Raw genomic sequence first — 13,690 nt, forward strand, 5'->3', positions numbered from 1 at the left:
TTTACAAAAGTCTAGATTGCTTTAATAGGACAGATGACAAATTGTTTCCCACCTGTGGATTTTCCTTCATGTCAGCCTTGCTTGGTTTTGCCTGGCTTTATTCTGTGACCAGAAAAGAAGATGGAATTCTGAAAAGTTGCTTTAGCCAAATCCTGTGAACAAAGGGAGCCTTGTTCGGGGTTATGCACACCAGCTTTTGGAGGAGTCTAATTCATCAGCTGGCATCTCTACTTTTCAAGTCCTTGCTCTGGTGTTTCTCTGTCCGTGGAGGGGCGAGCCTTCTGGAGGAGCAGGCCTGCTGCTTGTTCACCCGGCTCTGGTTACAGGGGGCAGAGGCAGGCCCTAGGGGCCCTAAATGGACACCCATAGTGAGTCCAAGAGAGGGAGGCAGCCTTTGTTACTGTGTTTGCCTGGCCCATGGCTACATGGATGCCATTATAATTTCTAAGATTTCCCTGGATTGATCAGGTATGCAGTCCACCAGACTGGTGCTGACACAAAAGGCGGAAACTGGGAATGACAGTCACCCTCCTGTTAGTCTCCTCCCCGCCTGCAACTGAGATTTCCTGAAAAGCTACCAACACTGACTGGTTTGAGTCCTGGCTGAGTGTGGGCGAAGCCTGGAGCACATAAACCAGTTCTGAAACTTGTAATGGATTGATTTTTTCCCCCCAGGACAGCGGTAACTTTGAGCCCCGTAAGGTGCTATTAGAAAAAGCTCCTGTTGTGGTACGTTAAGTGACCTTCTATCCAGTGGGAAGACTTGTGGGGAATTTCTTGGAGCCTGGGGCATTCCAGCTCCCCACGTGGAGAAGGTGTGAGGCCTGCATGCCGCCCGCTAAGGCCCGGGGACTAACGGCGGCGTTAGGAGGCCAGCGAGAGCGTGTGGCTTCCGCCTTCTTCTTCTTCTTTTTTTTTTTTTTTTTTTGCGGTACGCAGGCCTCTCACTGTTGTGGCCTCTCCCGTTGTGGAGCACAGGCTCCGGACGCGCAGGCTCAGCGGCCATGGCTCACAGGCCCAGCCGCTCCGCGACATGTGGGATCCTCCCGGACCGGGGTACGAACCCGTGTCCCCTGAATCGGCAGGCGGGCTCTCAACCACTGCGCCACCAGGGAAGCCCCGCCTTCTTCATTTTTGTCTCCTTTTGTTTCCCTTGACAGAGCAATTTGGTTTTGATGCTGTGCCAGAAATCTTCTGACAATGAGTTACTGGAACTTGGAGAAAAGGAACTGTGTGCAGTACCGCAGGCATTTTCTGGTGGACAACAGTCTGTTTCACGGTGAGTTGCCTTTTCTACTCCTGTAGGCGGATCTTTTGTTTCTGAGAGCACTTTTATTCCAGCACTCTGGATGCATATGTGGTATGATTGTTGGGTTGAACCAAGAGCCTGAGTTAACATGTTGATGAAAAATTACCCAAGAATCCCCACTGGACTCATTCTGCAGAGTTGCAAGCTGTATGCCGCCCCTCAGCAACCATAACAGCATCTTTACTTTCTGCCTCTCAGGTTAGTTTATGTCAGTGCCTTTCCTCTTCTACACTGTCAACTCCAGTAATATCCCTTTCCGATGTTTGAAATTGGGGGAGCTAGACCCATAGGTAGTGCTCGGTTAATATCGGTGGATCATCAATCAGGGCTTATAACCAGCATGGTGTGTGCCTTCTATTAGGCTCCATATAAAAACAGAGCAGGTGAGGGCACTTAACCATAACGATCAGGGTGGATGACTGCAGCTGTAAATCAGAGAATAATCAACATTAGTCATTTTCATGGCAAACTAAGATGAATTGCCTTTACCCTGCTGGCATATTTGTTTTGTGATATACAGCCAGGAATAAGCTCTGTCAATCCTGATATCAGGATGCCCTTGAGTGAACTTTACTTAAGAGTCAGAGATTCATGTGTTGGTAGAATTTTTTGGAGTAATCTCCATTAAGAGCTGGTGGAATTGTAGAGAGAAGAGAGAGATTTCATGAGAAGTGGAGTGCTGCTGAACAGAATCCTTGATCTAAGCTGCCTTCAACTTTCTAAGTTTGGTTTTTCTTCCCCAATTTAGTACAGACTTACTGTTTTGTTTTTGTTTTTTTTTGCTTTAGATTAAGTTTAAAATAAAAAACTTAACCCTACTTACTTTGTTAAAGCACATTTTACAATGTTTTTTCACGTTCATTATGCCACCTCACTATCGGACTTTACTCTGTAGAGGATGCCTTCATTTACAGGTCAAGAAAGGGAAGCAGAGATGAAATGACCAGCCCAAGTTGGCATAGCCAGTTATTAACAAGGTCAGATCTAAAATTCTAGCCTCTACGCTTCCAGGCTGGCTCTCTTGGCATTGCAGTGGCGACAGACTCTTAGCAAAGGAGACTAAGATATGGTGACTTAACACGCTGGCACTGAGTTCTGCTTTGTTTTAATGGGAACCTCATCTAAGGACCCTGTTCGTTGCTTCATCTCTCACACAGTGTTTGCTGTGTGGTGCTTTCTGTTACAAATTTACTTGTATTAAAAAAAAAAGAATAAATATGATAAAGAAACACAGGAGTTAGAAAAATTAGCTTTATTTTTTCCAAGTTTTGTGCCAATTTTGAAAAAGTTCAGATTTTATTCATTCATTATTTTAGAATACCTTTGTCCAGGGATCTCAAAGCCTATAACAACTTAAAAACAATTTCCTATGTATTGTTACAGCTGTGTTACCACTTAGTGAATTACTGTATTGCTGATAGTTTTGCTGAGGGCTTGAGGAACATGATCCTATTGAATCCTTTCAACACCTTTGCGATAGTTATTATTCATCCCATTTTATGGATGGGGAAACAGAGGTTTGGGGAGGTTGTTGAAGTGGTGATCTAAAATCAAACTCATATCTGCTTAACTCCAAAACCCCACTATTTTTTTCCAGGCTGCAACTCCATTTTAATAGAAAAATTAGCACTCTGAGAAGTTTAAGTTCTATTCAACAGTATTCGCTCTGCTATTAACTAGCCATGTCTGATCTTGACCACGTTATATAATCCTTCAGGATCTCAGTTTTCTCCTCGGTGAAATGAGTGTGCTGGTCTCGATGATTTTTTAGATTCTTCCTAGTTCTAGTCCCTGAGATTCCATTGAAGTATTTCTGAGAATTACAGTTGCTGTATGATTTCGTGAGCTATCTTGTCTCTGAACATGAGATTCACAAGAGGGCAGTAGAATACTTAAAATATGAATTGGTTACTTACGTTGAAGAATTACTCATTTGAGAAGATTTAGAGAAATCAAATCTTCCCAAGATTAAAAGGACTAAAGCCAGTTAGAATTATGATTCTGTTCGTTTATAATAAAGCAGTAGCTTTAAGTATTTTTGATAGTTAAAATATCATTTTGGATCTCTATGCCAAAGGATATGTAATTCAGGAAAGAAGGATGCCTCTGCTCTTCCACTGTATTTACTTCTGCAGAAAAGTAATGTCTGTGAAGACAGGAATTTATTTAACTTTATGGAGGATTGTGAGGAGTCTTGGTATATTTTAAGCCAAGGGAGCACTAGTGATAACATCTTTGTAGATGATTTCTGAACATTTATGAGAAAAGATAGGGGACAGGACATGTTGAGTTAGAAAGGTCAGATTTCTTTTAGAGGGGCTTCTCCTGGTCTGCTGGTAACTCTCCTTACATAACCAAATCAAGCCAAACAAAAAGAAACAAAGTCCCTCCATTATAAACAGAAAAGAACCATTTCCTCTGCAAGATAATAGACTTTTAGAATATGCAGACTCAGATGTGCAAATTGTGCTAGCCAGACTTAGGCAGTATTCCCAGGAGAAAGGAACCACCTTAAAATGAGGACTAGGTGGGCAGTAGGGGGTCATTAAAAGTAAAAATAAAAATGTAATGTTTGTGTACTATTTCACAGTTCATAAAGCACATTCATAGCCTCCCTTTCTGAGTATAGAGGAGGTAGGTTCTCATTGGAAACAATGTAGAAAATTACCCACAATCTCACAACCCAAAGAGTAACACTAATTGTCTGTTTCTATCCGGTCTTTTATCTCCTCTCATCTTCGCAACAATCCTGATGTAGGAATGGAATACCTGGAAAAGGTAGGAAACGGTGGGTACTAGGCAACAGAAATGAGCTGGTTGAATTAACTTAATTCTGTGTCAGTGAGGAGAGGACCCCTGGTAGGTATTATGATGAGCTGTTGTTGTATTTCCCACTTGTCTGGCCTTTGCCCAGATTTTTAGGGAATCTTGAATCCAAAGGGATTTTGAGCCTATCCAAGAAGGCAATTGCCAGAGGTTTTCTCTAGTTGGCTTTTGTTTGAACATGTTTGATATAGAGAAAAAACTTGGGCAAAGAATAATTTGTGTAGTATGAACCTTGCTTTAATGGCTTATATTTTCATGAATTATTTTTATTTGAAAATTACCTGTACCCTCAGCTCTTTCTCTTGGCTGTTGTGAATTGCAGCATTTTTTTTCTGACCTGGGACACATATTCTTAAACCTGTTATCAGTGTATTTACAATTTATATATATCCAATTTCTAATGCACATAAGCTTTTTTCAAACATTTGATTTCCTACTTGGAGGTAACTTAATTTTTGTTTTCATGCATTGCTAGTTATAATTGTGATGTTGGAAAAATTGTGAGGTTGGAAAAAATTGTGATGCTGCTTTCCTGTAAGTTATATGGTATCACCCCTACTTACTATATTGAAATTTATTTCTGTTGCTCTCATGTTGTTATATGAATGTTTCTGAATGACCAAGGCAAATCTAGACTAGAAAGGTTTTGAATTGAATTACGAGTGTCTCTTACTATCTAGGGATAAAATTAAGGATAGTTCTGGTATTAAATATTTATGTAGTATGTCTTTTTAAAAAGTGCCTTATATGTACTTTGACTTTGCCTCACAACAAACTTCTAATCAAACTAATTAATTTAGTTTATTAAATAATTAGTTTTTAGCCAGCCTCCCCTTCCTGGCCAGAGGCCTAATTGGTGATGTAGCGCAGAAACTGGACTGCCAGTTTGTAAAGGAAAGTAGGCTTGAATTGGATCCCAGAGACTAGTTCTAGCTCCATTTTTTTTTTTTTTTTTCCGGTACGCGGGCCTCTCACTGTTGTGGCCTCTCCCGTTGCGGAGCACAGGCTCTGGACGTGCAGGCTCAGAGGCCATGGCTCAAGGGCCCAGCCGCTCTGCGGCATGTGGGATCCTCCCGGACCGGGGCACGAACCCGTGTCCCCTGCATCGGCAGGCGGACTCTCAACCACTGCGCCACCAGGGAAGCCCTCTAGCTCCATTTTTATGACTCACTTGTGTAGCCTTTGTCACCTAGGTGACCCTCAGTTTCCCTATTTCTAAAATGAGGGTTTTTCCGGATTCCAAAGTTCCCTTCTAGCAGCAACGTTGTGGTCTCTGTGTAGTCAAACAGGATGTGTGGTGAACGGGAGTGTCCTACAGGCCAGAACATGGGAAGAGAGGGCTGACAAGATGGCAATGAAGAGGAGTAAGATTCTTGTTTGATTGTAAACTTTGTAGTTACATTTGCACTGGCAAAAAGCTGCATTTCCCTTTAGGTGTGTATGTGCGTGCGTGTGTGTGTGTCGTGTGTAGGGTTGTTCTTGAGTCCCTCCCAAACATGGAGAGACCAGTAGCTAGGACTGACAAGCTTTCAGGACAAACGTCATTATACTCAAAGAAGAAGAGTGGAGAAGTTCTCACTGGAATTCCATCCTCATTGTAAAAAAGAAGAATGCCAGATCTGGCCTGGTAAATATGAAAGGAGAAGGAAATTATGCATGAATTTCAGTTCTCATTAATTTAGGCCAGTTTATTAGCAAGGTATGACTTTGGCAGCCTGCCTGCTTTAGCGGTTTGGGGCATTACTAGATTTTTTATCAGAGTGTCATTTCTTTACTGAGTCAAAGCCTAGCTTTTCCAGCCAATGACTGTATATACATCCTCTTCTAGGTCCAGAAAAATACCAGCGTACAGAGAATTCCTACTAATGCAATGATAGTCAAGATATTGTGAACATCATTAAGATCAAAAGTATTATCTCTTAGAGGAACACTGCATGGAAAAAATTTCAGAGACAGTTGAGAGAAAGTATATAAAAAAAAAAAAGATAGGCCTTAAAGGGAGAGAATGTACTCGAGTCATTTAAATGATATAATAGAACTAATTCTGGAAGCAGCCTTGCCCAGAAGATTCCTCTTTAGCCCCACACTCAAGTCTCCCCCTCCTCCCTCCACAGCCACCAGGCAGAAAGCACAGAGGGCAAGTATACTTTCAGGTCTGTGATGTTCAGGGGCATCTCGCGAACATGCCAGAGGCAGTGCAGGCTCAGCAAAGGGAGCAAGGCCTGTCCCAGGTGTGGCATCTTGCAGGGGCCACCCTCCCTCTGGGTTGCTTTGGATGAGTTGTTCCTTTGGGACTAAGTTTCCATGTCAGCAAAATGCTTCAATTTAGGACAAATGACCTCTAAACGTCTTCCTAAGTGGTAAAATTTCAAGAAATTCTTGTTTCTCCACTTCCCCTCCTCAGGCCACTTTTAAACAGAGGCCAGCTGGGGAATTTGCAGTGAATTAACTGACCACATTGATTCATGTACTTCTTCCCTTGCCCGAGACAAATTAGAGCCAGCCATTTAGGCCTTACAAACGTAGATACTTATATCTAGTTAGAACACAAACTTTAACGTGAGCTAGTATGAAACAATCTTATTCTATAACTTTCTGGGAACATGTGTTCTTCCTTCATCCCTTGGAGACAGAGAAAATTGTCAAGGAAAGTCTCAGTGAAATGCTATTTATATCAAAATCCAAAGTTCATTTCCTTTTTTTCTTTTCTTTTCTTGGTCTTTCTCCATGATGACCAAACTGGTTTATTGAACATTCTCAACTTAGTGTAGCATATAAACAAAATTGTTTTATTTTTCACCAATTACTACTTTAAAAAATACTCTTTGCAACATCTTGGGCAGATTCTATTACTTTCTGGCTACTTTTGGTTACTGAGGGTCTAATCCAGTTTAAAAGGTTAATCTCAAACTCATCTAAATCCCATCTTCTCCCTTCCCTGCAGCGTGGGCCTGACCTGTCTGTCAGGAGTTGGGAAGTGGGGAGGCGTTCATTTGGCTCTGCTATAGTTCTTCTCCTTGAAGAGGAATTCAAGGCCTAGATCCTCAGATTTTGGTACAAGGAAGAGAGATGGGGGAAAGCAAAGGTCTTTGAGCTGCATCCCGGCCAGTTTGTATGTTAGTGGCAGTGAGATGATCAAGACTCTCTCTCCTGTTCCATCTTCTGTGGATGTTTGGTTTCACCCTGACCCCACTCTGTCACGAAGGACTCTGCAGAGAGGACCCGCGGACTCCCTTCAGCCCCACCTATTGTCCATTTCCTTTTTTTTTTTTTTTTTCTTCTTCCGTACGTGGGCTTCTCACTGTTGTGGCCCCTCCCGTTGCGGAGCACAGGCTCCGGACGCGCCGGCTCAGCGGCCATGGCTCACGGGCCCAGCCGCTCCCCGGCATGTGGGATCTTCCCAGACCGGGGCACGAACCCGTGTCCCCTGCATCGGCAGGCGGGCTCTCAACCACTGCGCCACCAGGGAAGCCCCCCATTGTCCATTTCTTATTCCCTCTGGCTGAAGCCTGGCTGCCCTTGCCCGGAGGACTCTTGGGCAACTGCCTGGTCCCTGCCTTTTCTCTCATCTCCATGTTTCTGCACATGGAGTTCTGCAGGCTGCTGCAGGCTGTGGAGGATGGGCTGCTTATGAAGTTGCTCCTGTCCTCCTCCCAGACCTACTGATCTCAATCTCTCTGTTTCTTCTCACGCTGTTATGGGGGCTACTCCCACAAGACTTAGGAAGCCTCTGAATTATTCTTTTGTAGCTCTTCCCCTGCTTGTCTCTGGGAATGAGGGGCGCTCCGATTTTAATCCTCAGAGTACTGTTTGTGCCACTCCAGGTACCTAGACTGTACACATAACAGGGACTCAGGTCATGTGATTTTGAATGGATGGAATCCCACCCTCTTTACCCCTGCCAGTTCTCCTTGGACCTCTCTAGAGCCGCTCCAGGCTGGTCCTTGTCCCTGAACATTTTGGATTAGAGAGACTTCCTTTCCCCAAAGGTACTAGTGTTCTTTATTGTGCTTGCTTCTTGCAAGGTTGTGTAGCTGGATTGATTAGAGCCAAGCAACGATCTAGATTTATAAAAATCCATGGTGAGATGTCTCGGCCTCTTTTCCCCATCGGGAATCTAATTTGATGGGATTTTGCTGACAAAAGAGAGCCCACTGTGTTCTCTTTTGTCATGCTTTCTGTGTTGAGGTCATTCACATTCTGTAATGATGGAGGGCATAAAAAGATCCCGGTGGAATGCGTAGCAAAATGGCAAATTGAAGATCTGGATACCTGGGAAGCCCAGATGGATGAGAAGTTAACAGTGGTCAGTCTTTGAAGCTTTAGCTTTAGTCGTTGTTTGAAACAAGACTGTTGTGTTAAGTGATATCTTTGGCTGGCCTTTCCTGATAGACTCTCAAATTCTCTCAAACCTATGGCCATTGGGAGTCCAGTCAAGCAGAAGGGCCCTTGATTATTTTATTCCTTTATGCTTGGGAATACCAATGTTCTGGTTACTAAGTTAGAAGAAATATATCTAATAAACAGTCAATGTTTCCTTCAGATTTGCAGACTTCTCACGTTTTAAGTGGTTACTTAAGAGAATTATGTCCCCTTAGACGTGTGTTACGAATTTAAGCCTTTGTTCTTTAAGCTGCATTTTCATAATTATAATTAATTTTCCTCTGCTCTCTCATTTTCCCAGTTGTCTTTTCTACTCTGTGCCTAGTGTATGCACAGAGATTGATGGGAGGATGAAATGTCTTTCCACGGGTAGATTCAGGGTTCTTCCAGAGCAGCATAATTATTTAATTTAGTTATACAAAAGATCCAGATTTTTTTCTTGGACCACAGTAATAATTATTAGTGATTGTATTTGTAATCACAAAACCCTCTTTTCTCCCATCTATCAAAACAAAGATTAAAAATTCCAGTTTGGTCCTTTACACTGTGTAAATGAAAAGTCATCCCAGTGGACCTGTGATAGTTTATATATTTTTAGGGCTCATTCCTTTCAGCAGGTATGTTTGGGGTTGTTACAGATGCAAACTGTTAGTTTCAAAGGGATAGTCAGATTTTTAAAAAATTTAAAGCCCATAACCTAGTGTGTTTTTCACCCATTCCAGCAGCTTCAACTCCCATCTATGTGCCGATAGCTCCCAACAGTGTATTCCTGGCTTAGCACCATACCCAGTTGTCCATCCTCCTACCTGACAGCTCCACTGATGCCTGCAGGTCCTCAGACTCAGCATGTCTGGAGCAGAATTCCCTCTTCCGCACCGGTACCAGGCTGCCTTGCCAGCCTTATCTCTTGCTTCCCCTCCCTCTTTGCACCACAGCTACACTGACCTTCCCGTTCCTTGCCCACAAAACTTACCCCTTCTTTGCTTAGCTGGCTGCTACCCCATCCTTCAGACCCCAGAATAAGGGTCCCCTCTGCAGAGAAGCTTACACTGACTTCCCAGACTGGGTCAGTTCCCTTTTTATGCTCTCCTATCACCCTGCATTGCTGCCTCATTGCATTATCACTGTTGTAATAAAACAATTAATTTTGTGATAACCAGTTTAATTTTTGTCCTCCTTGTACTTCTAAGTTCCAGGGGAGCAGAGACTGTTCTCACTCGTATCTCCAGTACATAGTAGAGTGCATTGCATATGCTCATCTTAATTACAGTGGAGATAAGAACCACCTACTGTTTCATTATTTTTGCACTCTCAAGTTTGGCCTTTAATCTTTTTTTCTTAAATTAATTTTTATTGGAGTATAGTTGATTTACAATGTTGTGTTAGTTTCTGCTGTACAGCAAAGTGAATCAGTTATACATATACATATATCCACTCTTTTTCAGATTCTTTTCCCATATAGGTCATTACACAATACTGAGTAGAGTTCCCTGTGCTATACAGTAGGCCCTTGTTGATTTTCTATTTAATATATAGCAGTGTATATATGTCAATCCCAATCTCCCAATTTATCCCTCCCCCCAACCTTGATAACCATAAGTTTGTTTTCTACATCTGTGACTCTATTTCTGTTTTGTAAATAGGTTCATTTGTACCATGTTTTTAGATTCCACATATAAACTATATCATGATATTTGTCTTTCTCTGTCTGAATTCCTTCACTTAGTACGATAATCTCTAGGTCCATCCATTGCTGCAAATTACATTATTTCATTTTTTTCTATGGCTGAGTAATATTCCATTCTCTCTATATACCACATCTTCTTTATCCATTCCTCTATTGATAGACATTTAGGTTGCTTCCATGCCCTGGCTATTGTAAATAGTGCTGCAATGAATATTGGGGTACATGTATCTTTTCAAATTATGCTTTTCTCTGGATATTTGCCCAGGAGTGGGATTGCTGGATCATATGGTAGCTCTATTTTTAGTTTTTTAAGGGACCTCCATACCGTTCTCCATAGTGGCTGTACCGATTTACATTCCCACCAACAGTGCAAGAGGTTTCCCTTTTCTCCACACCCTCTCCAGCATTTATTGTTTGTAGGATTTTTGACTTTGGCCATTCTGACTGGTGTGAGGTGACAACTCATTGTATTGCATTTCTCTGATAATCAGTGACGTTGAGCATCTTTTCATGTGCCTCTTGGCCTTTCATCTTTGTGCTGTGGAATGCATCAGTTCCTTGGCTGCAGACCCTCTTCTTCCCTTCACTCATGCTTTTGCCTTGGAGAACAAAAGAATACACCTAAACCATTCCTTCCTGAGATTGAGAAGGGAAAGCCCACTTTGCTGAGAATCCTAGTGTGCTTTAGAAAAGATGATTACAAATGTATAATGCCTCCAAGTGGAAAAGGACAAACCCATTTCTTTAAAAGAATTTCTTAGACTTTTGGAATTCATTTAATAATACTTTCCAGGGCTTCCCTGGTGGCGCAGTGGTTGAGAGTCCGCCTGCCGATGCAGGGGACACAGGTTCGTGCCCTGGTCCAGGAAGATCCCACGTGCCGCGGAGCGGCTGGGCCTGTGAGCCGTGGCCACTGAGCCTGCGCGTCCGGAGCCTGTGCTCCACAACGGGAGAGGCCACAACGGTGAGAGGCCCGCGTATTGCAAAAATAAATAAATAAATAATACTTTCCAGAATTTCCATGTTGGTTATATATGGGTTTATTTTATTCAACTCTGAAAATGGAGGTTTTGCCTGTTAAAATAACCCTGTTAATAAAAGATGTTTAATTGCAGTATTTTGCATACTATTAAAATTCTCTGCTGCTTGAGTCTGAAAATCTTCAGGCACAGAAGTGAGTTGTCATCTGTAGGGTAATTCTTACCCCAGAGAGCAGAATAGACCTGCACCAAAACAAAAGCACCAGCTTTCTCAGTAAGAGAGGAGGAATCACCTGGGGGTATTGAAAAAACTGTTGTGTGGGTCCCAGCCCAGAGGTTCTGATTAATTGGTCTGGGTTATGGCTAGGGCCTGGGGGAATTTTTAGAACTCTGCAGGTAATTCCAGTGGGCAACCAATTAGATTCTGGTGTGTTGGATACTCGAGACTTAAGGTGGCAAATACATATTCTCTCAGCGGAACTATAGAATTCATGAATTTGATAATGGTTATTTTTCTGTGATGATAGACTATTTTATACTGAATCTTAAAGGCATGGGAAGGGGGGACATCTCATAAGAATATGGATGCAAGTATGTGTTTGAACATAGAAGCAGAAAATGTAGGAGTCATATATGCTTGGCATTGTATGGATGCTGGTTTTCTATAACTTTTTTTTCACTTAATTTTTTTCTGATAGCAATACAAGTTCACCATTGAAAAGTTGGAGAGTATAGAAAAGACTAAAGAAATAGGAAGAAATAATCTATAATCTCAGTATGTGTTTTAAGTCTGTACTTTCTTAAAGTGATTTAAAAACCAAAGACTGGACTTCCCTGGTGGGGCAGTGGTTGAGAGTCTGCCTGCCGAAGCAGGGAACACGGGTTCGTGCCCTGGTCCGGAAAGATCCCACATGCCGCGGAGCGGCTGGGCCCGTGAGCATGGCCGCTGAGCCTGCGCGTCCGGAGCCTGTGCTCCGCAACGGGAGAGGCCACAAGAGTGAGAGGCCCGCGTACCGCAAAAAAAAAAAAACCCAAAGACTAAGTAGTGATTCTTTATTTTTAAAATAATTAATTTATTTATTTAGGCTGCATTGGGTCTTTGTTGCTGCGCGTGGGTTTTCTTTAGTTGCTATGATCGGGGGCTACTCTTCATTGCGGTGCGTGGGCTTCTCATTGCGGTGACTTCTCTTGTTTCGGAGCTCGGGTTCTAGGCATGCCCGCTTCAGTAGTTGTGTCCCCCGGGCTCGCTAGTTGTGGTGCACGGGTTTAGTTGCTCCGCGGCACGTGGGATCTTCCCAGACCAGGGATTGGACCCGTGTCCCCTGCACTGGCAGGAGGATTCTTAACCACTGCACCACCAGGGAAGTCCTAAGTAGTGATTCTTAACTCTAGTTATACATTAGCATCTGCTGGGGTGCTTAAAAAATACTGGTGGTTGGGTTCTACCCGATCCTACTTAAATCATCTCTAGGCGGGTGGGGGTGGGTGCCTGTGTGTTCATCCTTTTATTCCTTATATCTGTGTCTTTCTGTTTAACTTCAGGTGATTTTGATGCACTGTGAGGGGTGAGAATCACTGGGCTAAAATTGTTGACTTACTAAAATATTGATCTAATCAGTAAACTAAATCGAATTAATTTACTGATTTAGAACAGTATGTAATTATTTGCTAGTTTGAGCAAAAGTGATGTATGAAACTCTTGATTTTATGCAGAGGAGTGGGAGGGGCAAGTGATATGCTCACCTTCATATGGTCATTTTCTTCCAACAGATTTATTTCATATTCCTTTTAATATCATGCTTTCTTAGTGCCCTTTAAGTATGACTTGTCTTAACATTACAGCTGATATATTTGTTGCATGATACAAATATATATCTTTTAGGCTTAACTGACCTCACAGGGTTATCCATGGCCTCCTGATGGTAAACAGAAATACTTTGGGAAGATTCTTAACAACAGGAAGCAGAATGTATTAAGTGTTTTGTTTGTTTGTTTGTTTTTTTGTGGTACACGGGCCTCTCACTGTTGTGGCCTCTCCCATTGCGGAGCACAGGCTCCAGACGCGCAGGCTCAGCGGCCATGGCTCACGGGCCCAGCCGCTCCACGGCATGTGGGATCTTCCCTGACCAGGACACGGACCCGTGTCCCCTGCATCTGCGGGCGGACTCTCAACCACTGCGCCACCTGGGAAGCCCAAGTGTTTTGTTTTGATTAATCCATAATGAGGACTGTACAGTTCACAACAGGATAATTTAAAGGATGGATGCAGAAATAAATATGAAACACAGGAATTGGGAGAACAGTACCATCATTTGGAGTACATCAGATTAATCTTGAGTATTATTAGAATTGTGTTTGTCTATCTACCCTGGAAAACTAAGGCAAACTTTGTCAGCCCCTGTAGACATATGTTCTGCCTTCATCACTTCACATGTGAGAAGACTGATTCTCAGTGTCCCTGTGTTATTCCTAGAAGTTCAGAGTTGTGAAGGAAAAATCTTGTCT

General features: G+C 42.7%; 1 protein-coding gene across 5 annotated transcripts in view; it reads left to right on the top strand.

Moving 5' to 3' along the window:
• Positions 1-1,200: 1,200 nt before the first annotated feature.
• Positions 1,201-13,690, top strand: part of PLCH1 (phospholipase C eta 1) — a gene marked incomplete at both ends in the record, with an annotated part of 206,258 nt that continues 193,768 nt past the window's right edge. For all 5 annotated transcript variants that reach the window (XM_079704981.1, XM_079704977.1, XM_079704978.1 and 2 more), the window contains one exon: positions 1,201-1,279. In XM_079704981.1, the coding sequence (XP_079561107.1) occupies positions 1,201-1,279 (79 nt within the window). The remainder of the gene's footprint in view (positions 1,280-13,690) is intronic.

This window comes from Hyperoodon ampullatus (assembly GCF_949752795.1).
Source record: "Hyperoodon ampullatus genome assembly, chromosome: 5".
Classification (NCBI taxonomy): Eukaryota; Metazoa; Chordata; class Mammalia; order Artiodactyla; family Ziphiidae; genus Hyperoodon; species Hyperoodon ampullatus.